Source organism: Cyprinodon variegatus, unplaced genomic scaffold (genome assembly GCF_000732505.1).
Source record: "Cyprinodon variegatus isolate N-32 unplaced genomic scaffold, C_variegatus-1.0 Scaffold28, whole genome shotgun sequence".
In the NCBI taxonomy this organism is placed as follows: Eukaryota; Metazoa; Chordata; class Actinopteri; order Cyprinodontiformes; family Cyprinodontidae; genus Cyprinodon; species Cyprinodon variegatus.
Window position 1 is genome coordinate 1,534,030 of NW_015150481.1, and position 20,291 is coordinate 1,554,320.

Consider the following 20,291-nt stretch of genomic DNA (forward strand, 5'->3'; position numbering starts at 1 on the left):
TTCAGCATCAGGTTGTTATCTCTGCACCAGTCCACCACCAGCTGCTCCACCTCCTCTCTGTAGTCCTGGCCCACGACCGTGGTGTTGTCTGTGAACTTCACAATGTAATTGGTGGTGAACCTGGAGACGCAGTCATGTGTCATCAGGTTGAACAGCAGGGGCTCAGGAGCCTGTGCTTAGGATGATGACATCAGAGGTGTTCTGTCCAACCTGGACTGACTGAGGTCTGTAAGGTCTAACCATAATAGTCAAGAGGCTATTTTTATGTAAAAAAAAAAATAAAAAGTGGAAAAAGACCCCTTTAGCAACATGATAATTAATGGACAGAAATGAAACACGGCTAAACACTAGTGTACTGCTGCGATGTGTACTTTTCACAGAAAGATGATAAATAGAGCCCCTCATCATAAAGACAGCAATGATCTATCCATGGGTCATGTCTAGGAAACAGACAAAGTTAAATAGAGACAAGTTGAGTGATATAAAATAACAAAAATCCCCTGGATCAAATACTGAAAATATGGGTAATAAAAAAAAAAGTTTTTATTTAAAAAAAATCATAAGATTACAAAGGCAGTCTTGGTACTTTTCAGTCTTATATTTTGTCTCAATCAATACTGTTAATCAGTAATTCACCTACAGCTCTGTGCAAAACCTTTTCTCATGTTGTCACCTTACAACCACAAATGGCATTTTCCTATAATTGGTTGCTATGTGATAGATCAACACATAGAATTTGAAAAAAACATTAATTATAATTTACATTAGCATATAAGACAACATTTTCTTGCAATCATTGCTGGAAGGCATTTGGATATGCCTCCGCAATTCTTGATACTTTTGAATGTTTTTGTTCATCCTTAAATGCAAAATGGCTTGAGCTCATTATAGTTTAATGTAGAGTGCATGCAAACATCACTTTTTTAGTGTTAAAAGAAAGTTTAATTGAATTTACTTTCAGGCGTAGGCTGGGACATTCTTACATCACAAAGTGATTTGTCCTGAAAAATAACCTCTTCCCCAATTTTATATCACTTGCAGCCTCTGCTATCCTCTCTCCTAGGGTTGCCCTGCATTTAGCTTCATCTATTTTTCTCTTCTCCGCTACAGCATGATGCTGCCATTACATTTAAAAAGGCATTTTCCTCCCACCTCAGTTATTGGCTGCTTTGCATCTAAAATCTAAATAAAATTAGTTCTTTTTAGGATCATCATGTATTGAAGTTTATTTAAGTGTGTAAGTAACTGTTACCATCAGGTGGATGGTATGTAAAGAGAGATGTAATATGTTTTCGGTTTTTTTCAACACACATTTGAGGTCACATCTGACCGGATCGCCTTCCCCCCCGTGTTGCTGTTTTGTAAATGAAGCAGCCTGCATGTGAGGTTTCCTAGGCTGTCTTTAAGCAGCTTCCTCGTTACATCTTTGCATATGGAGAGTGCTAGACCAAGTCTTCCTGTTGACATCCTTTGACCGTGCCCTCCCTTTATGCATATATCCAGCACAGAAGATCCAGTATTCAAGGACTATCATCCTGTAATGTATAAATCCACTCCTTTTTCTAACACACCAGGCCTCTCCAGAGCTGAATTGTAGAGTGATGAGATAATTCAGCCTTTGATTCAAGTGTGTCAGAGAAGGAATGCATCTAAAGGTTGAAGGACACGACTTGGGCACCACTACTCCAATTAAAATCATTGTAAAACATTTACCTTAATGGAAATAGTGTAAAGTGGATATATGTGGAAAAGTTCAAGTTGCATGAATATTCTGTAGACCTCTTCACAGCTTGTTCATTGGGGATAAGGTTAATGTCTACATACCATAGGGGTGCAACTCTGTGTCATAGGAAGCAATGCACTTCTTAAAGGTTGCCAATGGCAACGTTAAATAAACTCGATTTATTGTCTTTGACGTTACCTACAGAGAAATGCTTCAAATCTTCCTCAAACATAGGAATAGGTTTAGTAGGAATCCTGTGCTGCTTCGCTGGTGTCCGAGAACCTGTCTTAAAACCCATGAAAACATACAAACATAAATTTCAACACTTTTATTATAAAAAAACAAATCACAGCTGATTTATATTAAAGGGATTTTCATTTCCTCTGTGTCCTTGAATATTTTGTATTTACTTTATTTCTGTGTACTTTTTTTTTTTCCATTTCATTAGTGCTGCATGTGGGAGATGATTTACAATGTTCACAAAGCTGGAAGAGAAAATACATCAATTCAGATGGCTTAAATCAAAGGCACTGTTTTTTGATGTATATAAAATAATGATAAAAAATATTCTTATGTTGTAATTTATCATCAGAGTCATCATTTCACATTCATTGTTACGTAAGATCATTTTATCTCTAGGCATACTGTGCTACTTTCCCAGTTTGTATCAGAAGGGAAGGTAGCTGGGGGGCTGCTGCAGGTCCCTCTTGCCGTAGGTGCTGGATCCCACGTTAGTCGGGACGTAGACCGCTCCGATTGTGTTACTGGACCGGACCAGAAAGTCTGCTAACCTCTGGGTCACACAGGTGGCCGTGTTGCATTTTCTCTTCTGTAAGTGATGACTGAAAATAATCAAATATCGTGTTAAAACTTAAGTGGAAAGTTTCTTAACAAGTGAGGGCTTCATGACTGCGTACCTATTTGCTGCTGAGAGCCCCCTCTGTGGCCTGACACCAATGAGGCCAAGAAACCGGTCGGAGATCAGCTCAGGCAGTGACCAGCTCTCGTTGTCTGGAAGGGCTCTCTCCTGTTCGTCATCGGAGGAGGAGCTGGGACTGAAGTACCTGGATTACAGATGGGAAAGGGTCAAAGCACCTCACACTGATGACACCCTCTTTAAACTACACTAGTTCAGAGAGAGAGGAGAAAGTGGCCACTTAGCCATCCATCTTAGTGTTGCACAATGAAGAGCTTTCTCAGAGAGGTATATGACTTTCCTTCAGCTCCACAGTTACACAGTTAGGAGAGCTGTCCACAAATTGGCAAATTTACAACTAATCCATGTTTTAATGATGATGATTTATTTTAATTTGATCAACATTTAAACCATCACTGCCTTTCATTGCCGCCTGTTTATTCTCCAGCTCATTTCTCTGCTGTAGCTGCTCACCTGTGGCTCGGAGCAGTGGCGATGCAGCGGAGCAATACAAGCGCCGTGAGGAGAAACACCGGCACCCTCAGGTGATACATAGCGTTTATGAGGCTGATGACTTCCTGCAGAAAAACAAGGGTTTGGAACTATGTTAGAATTCCTTTACCCTTTCCAAGTGGGTTACTATTAGGATTCACAGTAAAATAAAAATAGATAAATGTTTCTTCAACACAGTTGTAAATCTAAAATACCCTCCTCAGAGGGTATTTTAGATTTTCTGAAAATCTATAGATGCTTTATCAGATCACAACAAAAACGTTTGTAAAAATTGTTTCTACTGTGCAGTATGCAGATTGGTAAAAAAAAAAAAAGATTGAAGAGTCAAACATAATGATAAGAATTATAATTACAGTTTAAATATAAAAATATACAAGGACAAATTGTAGATTATATATTTGAGTTTTAATAATTCATTAAATTCAAAAAGACATCTTATTCAATGACTTCTGCTTGAGCCTCCGCATATTTGTCAAAACATTCCAGCATTTTTGTTTTTCAATATGTAAAAAACATTATAGAGCATCTTTATATGAAACTGGTTTGATTTAAGATGGAATTTCTGCTTAGTACAGTTTTTTTCTGTATGGAATATCTCGAAAACAGAGAAACACATATAATAAAACTTTTGCACCAAAAATCAAATAAGAATCCACCAAAGTCCAAACTTGCAGCCGGTTCTATAAAAAAAAAGCAGAGAAAATAAGATGCATGAGCTGTGAGGTACTCACTCTGTGTTGCGTTTGGTCCCCGTCTGTCTGTGGAGCAGTCCGATGGTTTATCAGGCTGTCACAGTTTATAAGCTCTCTGCTCAACCACTTGTGACATCAGCTGTCTCCAAATATAGCCAAGCAATTTTATTTTTCACGCAGGATCAGTGAAAAAGGGGCGGCTTCATGTATATGACATCTCAGACACTCCTATACATTCAGATTCTTTCTAATATCTACAGCACATACACACACATGCCGAAGCATTTTTGGACGTCATCATCGTCATTACCATCTTCGTCAGCATTGTCATCAGCTCCCATGTTGGGACTGACCCGCCACAAACTCTCACTAGAGGGAAGAACTCTGTCAAAGTGGGAAGCTGCTTCACTGTTTGCCTTGAGACACATAATGAGGTTTTAGGTCACTAAACTTTAGACCCTGAGGGCCTCAATGGAAATGAATAATACATATGAAGATGAATGGCAGTTAATAATATATAAATCCTCTAATCAGTGTAAGATATGCTACTCAAAATAGATAGCTAATTCATAATGGGATTATGTTAAAAACACTTTGGATTCCTAGCACCTAGAAACAAATCTCTAATCAATTATGTTATTTTCACATGTAAATTCAACAATTTACATGTGAAACTACCTGACAGACAAAGATAACCTTAATAAAAATAGACTATAAATGTATGCTTTCTTTAGAGTCTGAAAAAATACTTTGCACCTTTTTTGATTTATAAATTAGCTGTATATACTAACTGATATATTTACAGATCTCAAAAAGAAGTTGGTTAAACAAAAAAGTAATCTAGGCATCTACTAAAAAAGGTAAGAAATTAAGTCAATGACATTAACCGGTCTAGGATGAGTTGTAAAATTATTTCTCGTCATGATCATGGTGCTAATGAATGGCTTGATTTCATTTCATTTCATTTACCTGCCATAGATCCGCCCAGTTGTCATTAATATTCATCTTATCCACCTACTTCAGACTCTATTTACGGCCCTCAACCAGTCATCAGTGCCAGATTATTCAAGCCTTTGGTGAGAGTTCTGTAGCGTTCCTGATTGTTTCTGATTGCCTGATTCTGACCCATTCTGCCTCTGGAGCTCTGAGCCTGCCTGTTCTGGTTCTGACCTGTTTACTTGACCTGTCCTCCGACCTCCAGGACTTCATTTTCAGGGTCTCTCTGGGTGGCGCCTGCTACGACTTGTTGGCAGCCAACCGGCTGGAACCAACCTCATCCCCTGGGCATGGAGTGATGTTTAAGACCAGGTTAGTGACTCACATGTTCTGTATCAGGTTAGTAACCAGATGTGGTTACTAACCTGTGTTCTCTTCCTGCAGAAGTTCCTGGCTTAAATGCCAATGTTGTTCTTTGCAGTTCCGCTTAAAAAAACATTTTTTTTAACCTAAATGTCTCCCTGTCTCGAAAACTGGGTCATTTTGACCTGAGCCTGACATTTCTAGTTTTAGGAATAAAGTGAACTAATGTAAGAACCAATGCCCATTAATAATGATAACATGGAACAGTAGTGAACCTTCCAGGAAGCTGCTAGCCAACAAACATTCATCTATGCCAGGTTTTTTTAACCCTGGCTCTCAGAGCCCACTGTCCTTTGTCTTAACGGTGTGTCTCAACTCAAGCATACCCAATTGAAATTATTGCATTACCTTCTTTTGCAGCTATCAAATACAGCAAAAGCCTGCTGATCACCTTTTCATTCAGATCAGGTGTATGGAGGCAGGGAATCACTTAAAACAGTGGGCCCTGAGGACCAGGAATAAGAAACCCTGCTCTATGTATACATTACTAATCCATCAGGACCCCCCCCCCAAAATAAGAATAATATCTTAAACACTGCTGGTCTCATTTGACCCTGTTAAGGCCGGTGTTCATTCAGCAGCAGTAATATGTAAATTGGGCAAAATTGCATCCATGAGGGACTTCCATGACCAGACTCAGTGGGGGCAAAAATAACCACAGCATCGCAAAATCAGCATCTCGTCAGCAGTAAAACTGGATGGGCGACGGTTACTTTGCTGCTAATGAACATTGAAAACTCCCCTAACATAACAAGTTAACCATGCTGCTATAGGGTTAGGCTGCTGGAATACATAGAGAAAACTTTTCTTCACTCTGCTTCATTCTGTTTCTTCTCTCCATTCTGCATTAGTTGTTAAGTCCAATTCTAACTTTCTTTTCTCTCTGCTTTTTCTCATCATCTAGCTTTGTGCTCTGTTTGGCTGTGACTTCATCCTGAAGGGAGACAGCAGCTGGGCTGCTGCTAATAAATGCAATTTATCGATGATCGAGTTGGATCTGTTTTTCAGTGTGTAGCCTCGTTTTTCTCCTAGACATAGCAATGGGCACAGGGTTTTACTGTGCTCTCCTTCCTTTTTGACATGAAAACAGAACCAGAGCTCATTGGCTTAAATGTTTTTGTCCACTTTTTTTCTTATCCAATAAAAATAATAGTTATGAATAACTGCTTTTCTGTTCTGTTTTTTGTCTGCTGAAGTCCTCTTGAACCGTCGGTCAATGATGACAAAAGGCTGCTCACACTGAGCCTGGTTCTGTTGGAGGTCTCTTCCTCAAGTTTTTCCTCTCCACTGTTGCTACATGCTAGGTGTGAGGGATTGCATCGACCTGCAGAGTCAATGACTTTACAGAATTAGCTAGTCTATCGTTAGATTAAAAACTTTCAACCAATCTGTCTGTACAATGTAATTGAATTCTCTTTGTAAAGTGCCTTAAAATGCCATCTGTTGTGAATCCAGTTGAATTAAAAATAAAATCCTCTTGCAACACCACATAGTTTCCAAAACTGTTTTCCCTTAAAATTGTGTGTGCACAATGGCCTTAAGCTTCATGTGACTGACCAATGACAAATCTGACCTAACATTGACCCCTGTGACATTTTTTGATACGGGTGATATGGCCTATTGCCCGGGGTGATATATTGACATAACCAGTTGGGAAAAAAAGATTCTGTAGGCTGGGCAAAACGGATTATCTATTGCTTTTAGGGATGTCCAGTCAGTAGGGAATCGAGATAGGAAAGAAATATGGCTGTACAATGCCACTGGCTAATGATGCTGACGTTAGTATCTGATTCAAGATTTCTTTTTAACCTTGAATTAAGGGTCAGTTTTTCTGGTGTTTTTTTTCAAGGGATTTGAACTGCATTTCTCATCTAAAATATGTGTGCGTCATTTCCAAAACATTTCTTTAAATGGTTTAGTTTTCACCTTTCTCAAAGACCAGATTGAGTTACTAGATTTTTCCCATTTCTTTCTGTGTTTCGACAGTAAAAATCTAAAAATGTCATCATTATTCTTTATCTACGTTACTTATCAGAGATTATGTTTTGTTCTGCTGCTTATTAAGCTTTGACCTGCTAATAGAGGTTTTAGTCTATTTTGATTTCTCTACTTAATCATATTTAACAGCCTCTAAAATGCTTGTAATACTATTATTAATGGTGACCAGACAGGTTAGAATAGTAGCATTGTTCAATGTGCGTTCCCTTATATTAACTTTGTGAATACTCAAATGTATATTTACATTTTTAAAATGAACAAGTTTCAGGTAAAGATAGCATGTTCAATGGCTTTGCTGGGATATATTCAATGTTTAAGTTATCTTCAGATTTTTTTCAATTTAGCTCTTCATTGGTTTTACAAATTTTACTGGGATTCACAATCATTTTCATTCCTTAAAAAACTAAATTGTAAATCGAATAATACCTTGAAAAATGTGCAAAATTTCAAATGAGTGAAAAAAAATAAACTTGATTTTTGTACCTATGTCATCACACAGCAAAAACCTCTCTTTATACACCTTTCTCTGCCTTCAGTTTTTTTTAAACCTTTTATAGCTGCCAGAACTTTCTGCAAGAGTCGTTAAACTTGAAAGAAAACTAGAAACAGAACAGAATAAACATTAATTTCACATCCAGTTTGCAGGTAGACCAAAACATGTTTATTCTAGATTTACCTTAATCTCTGTTGATAGTGATATCTAATTAGATTTATAACAATTCTGTAATTAATGTTTGATCACTGCTTACTACATAGCCATTCTATGTATTTTCATTAACAGAGAAATGGAGGGACAGAGAAGAGGTGCAGTGAGAACAAAAAAAGATATCTGGTATGGGTTCTGTCCAAGGGAAATGTCATTCTGACCTCCGGATAGCTCAGTAACACTAAGGAGTCACATTTTGCCACTAAGCAACTGAATCCTTACAGAAAGCAAAGGGAAGCTTTAAAGTTTTTCTGTATTTTAAGCGACTTTCACTCCCATTCATTTTTTTTTTTTACTATCTAAACTATCCATAATAGGCTGAAATAAAAAATCCAGCTTGGTTTGTTCCTGGTTTAGTGTTGAACATAATTGAGATCAAAAGTCACCTGCAGATGATTAGTAAACCTGCACCTTGAACCCACAGATTTAATGATGTGTGGTCTCTAAAAAATAATTCAGAGTATCCCACCGCTGTGTTGACTGTGTTTGCAGTAGATTATATCCAAACATCGCGATTCCTAGAGATGCTCTGGAGTGAGGGTGAAAGAGACAGCCTGTGCCCATATAAGGAGTATATACTCCCCCCCAGCTCATGATGCATTCACAAACAGAAATAAACAGCTACAGTAGCGTCACCAAGCTCCACTGGGAATATGCTTAGAGATTGACATTAACTGCATATATAAATGACTCCTTAGTCAATCAAGAAGTTCAGTTTTGTTTTGTTTACAAAAACAGGTCAGTTTTCCCCCTCACTATTAATAGATTTCTCTTTTATAAAAGCAGGCCTGTTAAGGTACATCTGTCTATAAATATCTGTTTATAATTCTTAGAACGTTTAATATTAGCTAAAAATGAAACATCAAATACATTTCTATCCAGATATTTACACGCAATAAAGAGTTAGAAACCATTTTACCAGTTTTTTCATAAAGCATTTGGCTGAAATTCATTGTGTCTTTTCAAAAGAAAAACTGTGGCTTATGATAGAATATATTTATTGAACAATTTTTAAAAGCATGTGTTTGGGATTTTGTTTTACAACATGACCCATATTTAAATTTGATCTCTAAGCTTTCTGCTCTTTTTTCCATCTTTGCTGTGTGTTCAATGGAGATCTGCAACAGACTTATTAAACCTTCAGAGCTAATTTTGCTGTGGATTTTATTTAAGGTATAAGTGTGAAGGGGCTGGTCACCCCTTTCATGTTCTAAGCGAAATATGTTCAGATATATGATGTTGTACTTTATACCACGTACAACAAAATTTTAAACAATCCAAGAGGCATTGATCAGATATTCCCTAACTGGAGACATGCAAGAGATCTGAACACTAATATGAAAATATGTCATGTATCCTCCCAGCACTCATGTCATCTTTCTGCAGAGAAGCTCTTCAAAAATAAATGAAACACAACTCCTTACTGAAGGATTCATTTTTAATTCATAACACTGATTAAAATGTCAACAAAACAATCATTTTGGCTTAACCTGCCTGCCTTGCAAAATTCAAGGTCTTCGAAGTAAGACGTGCAATGGAAGTGTTTTACATGTTAACTTCTAATAGACTAAGCATATGAAATAAAAATCACCTCCATTAATTGCAAGACCTTTATAACTTGAATTGCACCTTTATTACATATCTTAGGAGATAATAATCTTTTATATGCAAATGATTTCTAACAATGCTCTCTGACCTTTTTTCTATTTCGTGATCTGGAACTTCTTTTCCCACAACCCAAAGCCGCCTTTTCCATAAATTTAGTTCATTTTACTTAATAGAACACTTTAACCATCTCAAAGGGAAATTAGATGATGTTGTAACTTATAATGAAAGAGTTTGATACCATCTATGAGAAAGAAAACGTGAATGAACTCACCTGCAATATACATATTTATATATATATATATATATATGTATTTATGAAAAATAGACTATTATTTGCAGAGAGCTGCTAGTTTCAGGATATTTCTCCCAATCCTTCCAAGTCCTTCTCCAGTACAATGCATTCTTTTGTGCCAGAAGAAAGCTTGGGACTCCTGGACCTCGCAACCCTTTCTTCCGGGGCATCCGATTGTGCATTAATTTCACTTCGCTTTGAAGCCTTGACTTGTTGCAGCTCGGTTTCTCTGTCCGTTTTCCAAAACTGTCGCTTTAGGAGGATGATGACAGCAATGATGAAGAAATAGGAAGTCCCACTGAGGCAAGTAATCAGACCGAGGAAAATGACTCTTTAATTGAAGACAATGAACAGAGAGAAGGTTAGATTAGAATAGTAAAGAACCAGATTTGTTTGGTAGATGATGTGTTACCTGTACATGTTAGAGTCATAAATGCGACATGCACCCCTGCCTCCACACTTCTTAATGGACCATTTGAGGCAAGTGGAGTCAATCAGAGCTCCAAAGTACACTGGTGCTGGAATTCCACCTTCAAAGTGTTGCATAAAACAGAGTCTTCACTTCAGTATATTGCATTGCTTCTAAAGTGATATTTTACTCAGATTTGAGGCTTTTGTTAGAGAACTTCATTAGACTCAATGACCATAATTAAAATAAGCTTAAGTAAATCAAAATAATCTCCCAGTTACCATGTGTGTTATATCCAGCTAACACTTACCAAGAGTCCTGGTTACTAAAGCCTGAATGCCTAATGCAAGGGATTTGAGATCGGGTGAGATACATCTGTGTTTAAAAAATAAGAAGCAAAGAGGAAAAATAAGTACAATTTAATCTATTCAAATAAGCAGAAAATGAATGAAACTGTTACTGTAAGGCAGAGGAAGCAAAGTTTTAGCTTAAAACATTCTGATGACAAACTAGTAGCACTGTCTGCTTATTCTAATAACTCTTTGATTTATGTTTCATTTATGCACTTTGAGCCACTCTAACAACAAATTATGCTCTGGTTTAAGTCATTTCACCATTGTTGTTTGTTTAGGGTACTTTTAATGCTAAAAGACAGCTTAATAATTTGTTAAAGGAAGCTTTTTTACATACCGTATAATAACCATGTAGCCGGGTGTGGCTCCCAGAGAGTTGATGAAGGAACTGAGAACAGAAACGGCCATGTAAGAGGTGAAACTGCGGCTGCAGTCTTTAGCATGCGGACACTGACCCAGCCTCACTGACGTGGAGCTGCCAGGTGGAAAGGAGGTGGACACACAGCTGCAGTTGTGAAAAACCTGCAAAAGAAGTTATTGACATGCTAAAATACGCATATTTTGGAATGAGTGAGTAAACTGGCATTAAAACATTTCACAAAAATATAGACCATCTTAACAATTACGCTACTTTTGTTCTGCAAGCATCTTTGTTTGGAGGTTACAAGCTCTTTACCCAAGCAGGAAAAACGTTTACCTCTTCTAAAATCATCTTCTAAAAATTTGTTGAAATGCAGGTACCCCTGTGCAACTGTGCGATTTGTTGCAGTTTCCCTACTGTGTTCTTGCCGCGTCCGCTTGAGCTGAGGCAGCCTGCCATGCATGGCGAGACATAAGTGATTCCCTTGTCTGAACAAACAGGATCCCACTCATCTGGCGAGCAAGAGCAGTCTCTGTTACACTCTGAAAAGACCATCTCTCCATCGAATGATACACTCTGTGTCCTGAAGACAAATGGTTAAAATATTGAGAAGATATAAGGTTTATTGTCAAGAAAGAGTATAACCAGGGTTGTATTTTTGCTCTTTGTCTTAATGCTGACCCATTGTAAGAAACAGTGAGTCCAGCCACAGGCCTGTTGTCACATTTGGTGCCAAACTGCAGTAGTAAAAGGAGGTACCCCATGAAAGAGGTAGCAAACGAGAGCTGAGCTCCAGACACCACACTCAGCTTGTACCTTCTCATCAGCAGCCCCCCTAAAAAGATTCCTACGGCTACTGCGGGTAGGTTCAGCACTCCTGAAAGTAAAAAAAAAAAGAAGCAATGTTTATCGGAGAGAATAGCCGAATGAACATCATTGTTTTTTTATTTTTTATTGCTGCAATTCCCCCCTTTCACAAGACACTCCCATAGGGATGTGCGGTCCTGGATCCCACTATGCTTGGGGACAAAGTAGCTGCTACTTGCTTGTCTTATTATCTTTTACTGTGGCTCCTCAGCAAGCCACATTATAGAGACCATGTGAATGAAGGACCATGCAGTCCACAGTATTTAGAAACTTCAGTCTGCCAAAAGCTAAGTGGGCTTGTTGGTAAACTCAGAACCAGATTCTGCAGAACCGACCTTCTGCAATGTTTCTCTCTGAGTTAGCAGGAAATCAATGAAGGGGGCAAAGACTGGATAAACTGAGTAACAAAGGATGGAAGCCTCACAGTTAGGTCATCCATAGAACAACCCATCAATGCTTCCCTGAACTTTGGAGATACCTAATCTCTCCAAAGCAGAGAGAGATCAACGGAAGTTAAAGTCTGGCAAAGTTTCCATCTAATGAAGTTGTGTATTTGATAAATAGGGATCTTTTCATGTGTTTACTGTTGTGTAAAAAACCTAAAAGGAAGCTAATGATGACAAAATGGTACAGCATCCTGACATGTCTCAATCTGTTGTTTATAAAGCAAACTTGATTTTATGCAGGGTTTAAACACTAATATATCTATCCATTCATTCTTTTTCCCCCGCTTAGTCCTTGTCAGCAGTCTATGGCACTGTACACCCTGGACAGGTTGCCAGTCGCAGGGCAACACAGAGACACACAAAGACACACATCCATTCACACACACACTCACACCTAAGGACAATTTAGTGAAGCCAATTAACCGAAGAGTAATGCCTTTTTTGGACTATGGGAGGTAGACGGAAAACCCAGGGGAAAACCCACCGATGCACAGGTAGAACATACAAACTGCATGCAGAAAGACCCCGGGCCAGGACTGAAACCCAGAACCTTCATGCTGCAAGGCAACAGTGAAAACCGCTGTGCCATACATTAACAACAACATTTTTTATTAGTTCCCTTGCCTCTGCTACAGTAGCTAGTAGCTCCATTATCTTCAAAAGTTCAACCTAGTAAAAAAAGAATCTTGGTGGTCTTTACCATAACTGTTCTCTCAGGAAGAATCACTGAAGTGATTTAAACAAAACATTAAATAACATTATTTTAGCAAATAATGTTTTATTCACCTGCTTGGTTTTGTATTGCAATTAGTTTTTAAACCATTCAGATTTCTCTAAATTAGTTAAAAGCTTATGGGCTCTATGCACAACTCCACTTCTCTCTAACCCAGTGGTCTCCAACCCTGGTCCTCAAGATCTACTGTCCTACAGATTTTAGATGCATCCCTGCTTCAACACAGCTGAATCAAATGATTGAAAACCTTTTCAAGCCATTCATTTGATTCAGCTGTGTTGAAGCAGGGATGCATCTAAAATCTGTAGGACAGTAAATCTTGAGGACCAGGGTTGGAGACCACTATAGCAGCTCCTTTATTTCCCTTCTGTCAGGCTGTGTGGAGGTTTGAAGAGGATCAAAATGCATAGACAGAAGCTGAAGTGGTTTCCTGCAGAGTCAATAAACCAAAAGGTGGCAACTGAGGAAAAAAAATCCAAAAACAACAAAATAACAAAACCAAAAACAACAGGAGATGTCAGGGAAAACACACACGAGGATCAAGGAACAATGAGAAACCAAGCAGTAACTGAAGAAAGGAGTATATATTCCAAACAGAACAAAGACTAGAGTAATCAAATGATTGGGAACAGGTGCGGACAGAAGAATCTAGAAGGGAGCTAGGAGAAGGAGACTGGCACAAGACGACAACAGAGGGTAAACAACAAATACATAAGAACTCAAATACAACCAGAGAACAACTAAAATACCACAAAATGGAAATGAAACCATGACACAGTCTTTCATTACGGGATAAATTGATTCATCCAGGTGGTCCGGCCATTGTTCTCATGGTTACTAGGGTCAGGCACACCTGGATTAATCAGTTCATCCAGTAGAGAAAGACAGGAAAAAAAGAGGCTGCCTTAAATTCAGGGAGTAGTGGAGTCGTGCATAGAGCCCATTTGACCTCAATCCAAAAACTCTACTTGATCAACTTTGATTTTCAAACTTAAAATCCATGTCAAACTGTAATTGGATTGCATAATTTTAATAATTATAGAATCAAACCATAGTTTAGTTGAGTTCACTTGATTAGTCAAGTTTTTTAAACGAAGTATGTTTTCCTATTGTGTTGAAAATGTAAATGATAGACTTAGACTTAGACAACATTTATTGTCATTTTGTATACAAAGAGTGTATGAGAGCAAAATTTAATTTTGTTTTGTATACACAGAGTGCATACAAAACATAATCTAATTTATACAGTTCTCATAACATTTCCATTTTCTTAAAGTGCAGCAGTGATCAAAAGTCAACATTGTGTTAGGAACTGTTTGTGTGGGTTGTGTTTTTGTTTTGTTATCTCCTTCCACCACCAGGTGGCGCACTGTTCTTGTTGGTCCTCCCACACACCTGCGGCTGGTTGGCTCATTACTGAGGACTATTTGAGCGGTGGACTGTCACTACCTCAGATGCCAGAGTGTTTGCAAGTTTTGGGTACTCTAGCCAAGCTAAGTTTTGCAGAGTCTAACTGAGTCTCTGTTTTTTCGCCGAGCCTAACCTTGTTTTTTTGTCTTTGCCTTTCTGTCAGTAAGCCTTCCTGCAAGCTGGATTTTTGGCCTTCTTCCCCTGAAAGGATTGTTTGAGTCTCATACTGAGCAGGGGATTAACTTCCACAAGTTCCGTTCAAGTCCTCCTAGATTCCCAAGTGACAGTCAGCTCAATTGCTCCTCAGGATCCAACCAAGTCTAAACCTGTCCACCCTCCAACGAGTCTCAACCTCTGGATAAACCCACACTAACTGGATTGTGGGAGAAGAGGTCTTCTCAACCAACATGAGTCCCATTTTCTCTGTCTCTTCAGTCATCGCTCAGAGTTCCCACGAATCCTGAACTAACCGCGGATACTTCCCTTCCCTCTTCCAGTTCCGGTTCACAAGCACACTGAGTTTCCTGAATCCTACCCCCGCTGTCCTTATCAATAAACCTGTTCAAATCTTTACCCTGGTTCTCTGAGTGGTTTAGTGCATGTGGGTTAGATCTCTCAAAAAAATCATGACACATTGTGGGAGAAAACGCATTGTTATGGTCAGTTTGATGCAGAGTCTGTGAGATGATTTAGAGTTTTTTCAACATTCAGCTGTCTGATGGTGGTGGGGAAGAAGCTGTTTTGGAATCTGCTGTACCTTCACTGAATGCTGCAAAGCCTATTCCTAGAAGGCAGCAGGGGGAACAGTGCATGGTTGGGATGAGAGGGGTCACTGATAATGTTACGGCTCGAGACATGCAGCACTGGGATCAAATGTCTTTTATGGAGGGAAGAGGAGCCCCTATCATCTTGTCTGCAAGTCTCATTACTCTTCTTACTTTTTTCCAGTCTGAGGCGCTGCAACCTGGTCAGAATGCTCTCTATAGTGCTTCTGTAAAAGGTTGTGTGTAAAGGTAGGGGCAGTTGGGCTCTCCTCATCCTCCGCAAGAAGTATGCGCTTTTGTGCCCTTTTGACCAGTGAGGTGGTGGTGTTTACAGTCCAGGTGACGTCTATGATGTACACTTTATGGAATTTGTTGCTGCTGAACACCGATTTTTCCTGAACTCAATGATGATCTCCTTCATTTTCTCCGCATTCAGGATCAGGCTGTTATCTCTGCATCAGTCCATCAGCTGTCCCACCTCCTCTCTGTAGTCCCTCATTGTTGTCATCTCTGATGAGGCCCACCACCGTGGTGTCATCTGCAAACTTCACGATGTGATTGCTGGTGAACCTGGGGACGCAGTGATGTGTCATCAGGGTGAACCGCAGGGAGTTCAGGAAGCAGCCCTGAGGGGAGCCTGTGCTTAGGGTGATGATTTGAGAGGTGTTCTGTCCGATCCGGACTGACTGAGCTCTGTGAGAACGTCGAACAGCCAATTGCAAAGGGGTGTATTAAAGCCCAGCTGTTACAGTTTTCCTATCAGATGCTGTGGGAAGCAGAAAAAAATAAATAAATAAAGATGCTGTGGGATGAACAGTATCCGTACGTGGGTGTTCTTCTCCTCCAGGTGTGCTAGGCTCTGGTGAAGAGAAGAGGAGATGGCGTCTTCAGCTGAGTGGTTTCCTTGGTAGGCAAACTGGAATGGGTTGAATGATAGGGGGAGACTGGAGACAATGTGTTCTTTTACCAGCCTTTCGAAGCACTTCATCATGATAGGAGTCAGCACGACAGGCTGGTAGCCATTGATGGAGGTGACCTGAGGCTTTTTTTGACCAGAATGATGGTGGCAGACTTGAAGCATGCTGGCACTATTGATTGGTCCAGCGAGGTGTTAGTAATCTCTGACACCAGCCGGCTGACCTGCACACTCCTTGTACACCCACCCAGGTATGTTATCGGGGGCCTAGGGCCTTTCTTGGGTTGACTCTCTTCAGAGTTTTCCTCACTTCAGCTATGGAAAGGATAAGTGCCTACTCCCCCTGTTATGGAATGGCTTTTACTGCTCTCCAGCTGTTTAGTGTCTCAAACTTGACAGTTCATTTAGGAAGTGAGCGTTTGCTTCGTCTACCAGGGGGTAGGGTGTGCTGTATTCTGTGATTGCCCGTATACCATTCCACATCCTCCTGGAGTTGCTGGCATCTTGGAAAATATCCTGGATTTTCTGGCTTTAGTTCTGCTTCACTGATCTGATGACACAGTTGAAGTTGGCACGCGCCCTCCTCAGTGCTTCCGTATACCAAGACTTGGAAGCTGATTTGTAGCGTGAGCCCCTCCAGGCTAACAGCATTGTCCGGTATAGAAGAATGAAGCCATGACTCAGTCTGAATGATGCCGCAGCAGTTACCGATATATGATGTTATGATAATATCTATTGTGAATTCAAATCCTATTTAATGTAAGAAAAATGCCTTTTAAGTCCATCTTTAATTGTTTTTTTTTTTTTTACTAGTGTTTTTTTCCCCCACTTTTTCAATTTCAAAAAACAATGCGTCTAATTACAGCTCATGAAAAGCATTCTATGTCTTATTAAAATAAAATTCTGTGGGATTTACCGATGAGGAAGTTGGCTCTGGATGCTGATTGTCCAAACTGCTGCTCCATGTATTTGGCTTTGAAAGTGAACAGGCCTATAAAGGAGTTAAACTTCAGAATGCTCCCACAAAGAAGCAAGAAATAAGCAGGGGTCCCCAAGAGACGTTTTAACGACGGAAGAAACCCTGTAATACACAAGAAAGATACAATAAAATACTCAAATATAAATTTATATTTCCATAGAAATAATATTTCTACTTCAACCTTTTGCGATTTCAGTTATCTTGAGGTTTTGGTTGCTTCTGAGCGCGCTGTCTATCCCATCCAGGGTTAGGGACACAGGAGTTGGTTTGTCCTTTTCATCCCCTTGTCTGGGCAGGGAGCGTGGCAGGAACCAAAAGGGGATGCTGGAGATGAGTAGCAGGGAAGAGGATACAAAGAATCCCATCCACCAAGCACCTACCCAGCGAGAATCCTTTGGAGTGATGGTGATGCTTTCTGCATCGGGAGAGAATATAGTTTAGTATTAAAATCAAGAGCAGAAATCAAGGAGATTTTTCCACTATCTTCTGCAGGTTTTTTTAATTTTTTTTTTAGGGTTTCTAAATGCTTTTCTTGTAAAAAAAAATCCAGACTTTCTAGAGTTATTAGTCATTTAACTTAGAAACCCATACAAGAAAAAAAAACATTTACTGAACAGTCATGTTTCTATACTGAGCAATGTTGAAGGAAGGAAGGAAGGAAGGAAGGAAGGAAGGAAGGAAGGAAGGAAGGAAGGAAGGAAGGAAGGAAGGAAGGAAGGAAATTGCAATGTGAAGGAAGGAAATTGCAATGTAAAGGAAAGAACAGAGACAGGAAGTAAGTACACTATAAAGGCAATAACAAGAAGGGAAGGATGCAAGAAAGGAATCATGGAATTAACGGTGTAGGACACAAGGAAGGAAGGGATGAAAGGAGAAAGGTAGAAAGGAAGGAGCCAATGATTCTGGGCAGAGAGAAAGAATGAAGAACAATGAGGGGTAAATCATGGGCACAAGAAAGAAAGGGGAGAAGAAAAAAACTGCATAGACTAGGTAGAAATGAAAAAAAAAACTGATATAAACTGATATAAAATTGCACAGCAACCTAATAACCAGATTGGCTCATGTTTTGTGTTTTGAGTTTTCAGTAATGTGAATTTATACTGGAACAGCTCATTTAATATTTTTGGGAACAATGAATAATTGATTTGATGAACTGAGTTAATAATGTCCCCAAGGAGACTCAAAAAGAGTTCCCACTAACCTTCAGTGACAAGTGTGCCACCTGTTCTTGTGCACATGTCAGACATTTTGCCCAACTAACAGCAGGCCCAGTCTAAATGAGGCTCAAAACACAATCCCCTGTGTCTGCCAACAAGCGACTACTAATTTAACTTAAGATGAAATTAGGCATTAACAAAGAAAAAAAATCCTGTCTATAACCAAAGTAAAACATATTAGTTAAAGGAAAGGTTCTGAGTTATGAAATTAAATGTATATATAACTGTATATTAGTTGTTGTTACAGTATTCATATTATTATCCAAGAATTTAACAACCTTGTCATTGAAATATCTAATACCTCTAGTAAAATCACCAGAACATGTTCTTGAAAGGTACTTACATAATTGATGCAGCCAAACTTACCCATATCAACATATCCAATGTCAACATAAAGTTTAGCACAATAGGAACCCAGCAGAAATCCAAACATGGGGCCCAGGAGAGTGATAGTTTGAAGACAGGCTGCCAACATATACAGACAGTTAACTGTTCCTTCATGACCCCAAAGTTGCACTCACAACTCAAAAGATGGTAATGGCTCACCGATGTAGAAAGGGGAGTTTTCTGCTTTAGCGAAGTCATCGATGTACGAGATGCCCAGAGGCGTGACAGGAGTTTCTCCGATGCCACGCAAAGCGTTTCCAAGGAACACATAGATCCACATGTGGGAACTGGACTCTCTCACACAAGCTGATAGAAGCAATATACAGACACATAGTGAAACCATATCATATGAAATTTTATATTCTTGTTTTTAACTGTTCTTTTTTAAGATTTTGAGTAAAAATAGTAAAAAGAAATGTTGAATTTATGTATTTATTTGTTTATCTATTTCATGATGTCGTTACGTGTATAAGGGTAAATGATGACTTTAGGAATGAAAGATGTTTTGATCATCCCATCACAGGATACAGCTCTGATACCTTTGTTGTCTTCCACAGAAGGCTCAATCTGAATTCCTGGCATGCCATCATTTTTCAGCGGATCCACACATGCTGGGATACTCACACTACTGTTCTGGAGAACCTGGATAACTGTGTCATATTTATAGCTGGAAAAATCAAGCCACAAAGAGAAATTTCATATTTTTATGATTTTTAATAAAAATCTTTTTTGCTGTCCATTTCAATGCTTTTATAAATGCTTACAGTCCCATGAAGAAATGCGTCAGACCGGTGAGAAGGGCCCCGATAGCCATTAGTAAACACCCAGCAGCGATGAATCTGGGTCGATGTAGCTGGGCCCCAAAATGGCTGACCATGGCGAGAAATAGCAAGTTACCTAACCAAGGTAAAAAAAACATGAAAAAGGATTAACTCAGAAAAAAAGAAACAGAATAAACAGTTTTGTTTCTAACAGCAGAGAGATCAGTTTAGCGACGGTAGTACCCATCTCAAAGCTGCCATCTATGAGACCAACATGTGTGCTTGAGAGGTCAAAGCGTCTCTCGATCTGAGTGATGGAGCTCTTCATGTAGGTGCCCGTCAGGGCTTTGGAGAAGTAGGCGAAGGAAAGCGCCACAATGAACAGCTGGGCAACACAAAACAGGAAGGGAAACTTTAGAATTCGAGGATCAATTTATTTTCCAGCTGAAGAAAGTAAAACATTATTACCTTTCAATACAAATTTGGCACAGACCTTTGTTTAACATTGGTTTTCAACATGTTTCAAAATTTTGTGGAACCGCGTTTTGTTGCAGTTGCAAATATGATTAAGATTAAGGTTGGACTTTAACTAGCCAATTCTTTTTATTTATTTATTTTTTTTTTTTAACAGTGTCCTGTCTGGCAATGTGGCAATAAAAATAATTGTCTTTATGCCAAAAAGATCCCAACAGAATTTGCTTTCACAAGTGGAGCAGTATGGCTGTATGGTGTCCCGCTTGATTTATTCATTTAAATAGCTTAATTATAATTCATGCAGGGAGTATTAGAGATTAGATGGATACTGCAATGGAAGTAGAACAGGAAAGGAAAAACAGAAAAAAGAGGAGAAAATTTGAAATGATGAAATTGGCTAGCCAATT

The 20,291-nt window shown here is 39.1% G+C and overlaps 2 protein-coding genes across 2 annotated transcripts in view; both read right to left on the bottom strand.

Annotated features, from left to right (window-relative positions):
• Window positions 1–2,270: 2,270 nt before the first annotated feature.
• Window positions 2,271–3,232, bottom strand: iapp (islet amyloid polypeptide). The gene is made up of 3 exons (XM_015397513.1): window positions 3,114–3,232; window positions 2,641–2,787; window positions 2,271–2,565 (listed from the first exon to the last, which is right to left on the bottom strand). Exons 1-3 carry the CDS (start codon window positions 3,191–3,193, stop codon window positions 2,391–2,393), a joined length of 402 nt encoding a protein of 133 aa, XP_015252999.1. The 5' UTR covers window positions 3,194–3,232; the 3' UTR covers window positions 2,271–2,390.
• A 6,602-nt stretch (window positions 3,233–9,834) lies between these two features.
• LOC107099288 (solute carrier organic anion transporter family member 1C1-like) overlaps window positions 9,835–20,291 on the bottom strand; it is an 11,516-nt gene continuing 1,059 nt past the window's right edge. Inside the window, exons 2-14 of the mRNA XM_015397348.1 lie at window positions 19,654–19,795; window positions 19,414–19,546; window positions 19,189–19,316; window positions 18,809–18,955; window positions 18,629–18,727; window positions 17,227–17,460; window positions 16,983–17,147; window positions 11,612–11,807; window positions 11,348–11,513; window positions 10,907–11,091; window positions 10,527–10,591; window positions 10,220–10,337; window positions 9,835–10,138 (exon numbers count right to left, since the gene is read on the bottom strand). Coding sequence (XP_015252834.1) covers window positions 9,868–10,138; window positions 10,220–10,337; window positions 10,527–10,591; window positions 10,907–11,091; window positions 11,348–11,513; window positions 11,612–11,807; window positions 16,983–17,147; window positions 17,227–17,460; window positions 18,629–18,727; window positions 18,809–18,955; window positions 19,189–19,316; window positions 19,414–19,546; window positions 19,654–19,795 — 2,049 coding nt within the window. The 3' untranslated portion in view covers window positions 9,835–9,867. The remainder of the gene's footprint in view (window positions 10,139–10,219; window positions 10,338–10,526; window positions 10,592–10,906; window positions 11,092–11,347; window positions 11,514–11,611; window positions 11,808–16,982; window positions 17,148–17,226; window positions 17,461–18,628; window positions 18,728–18,808; window positions 18,956–19,188; window positions 19,317–19,413; window positions 19,547–19,653; window positions 19,796–20,291) is intronic.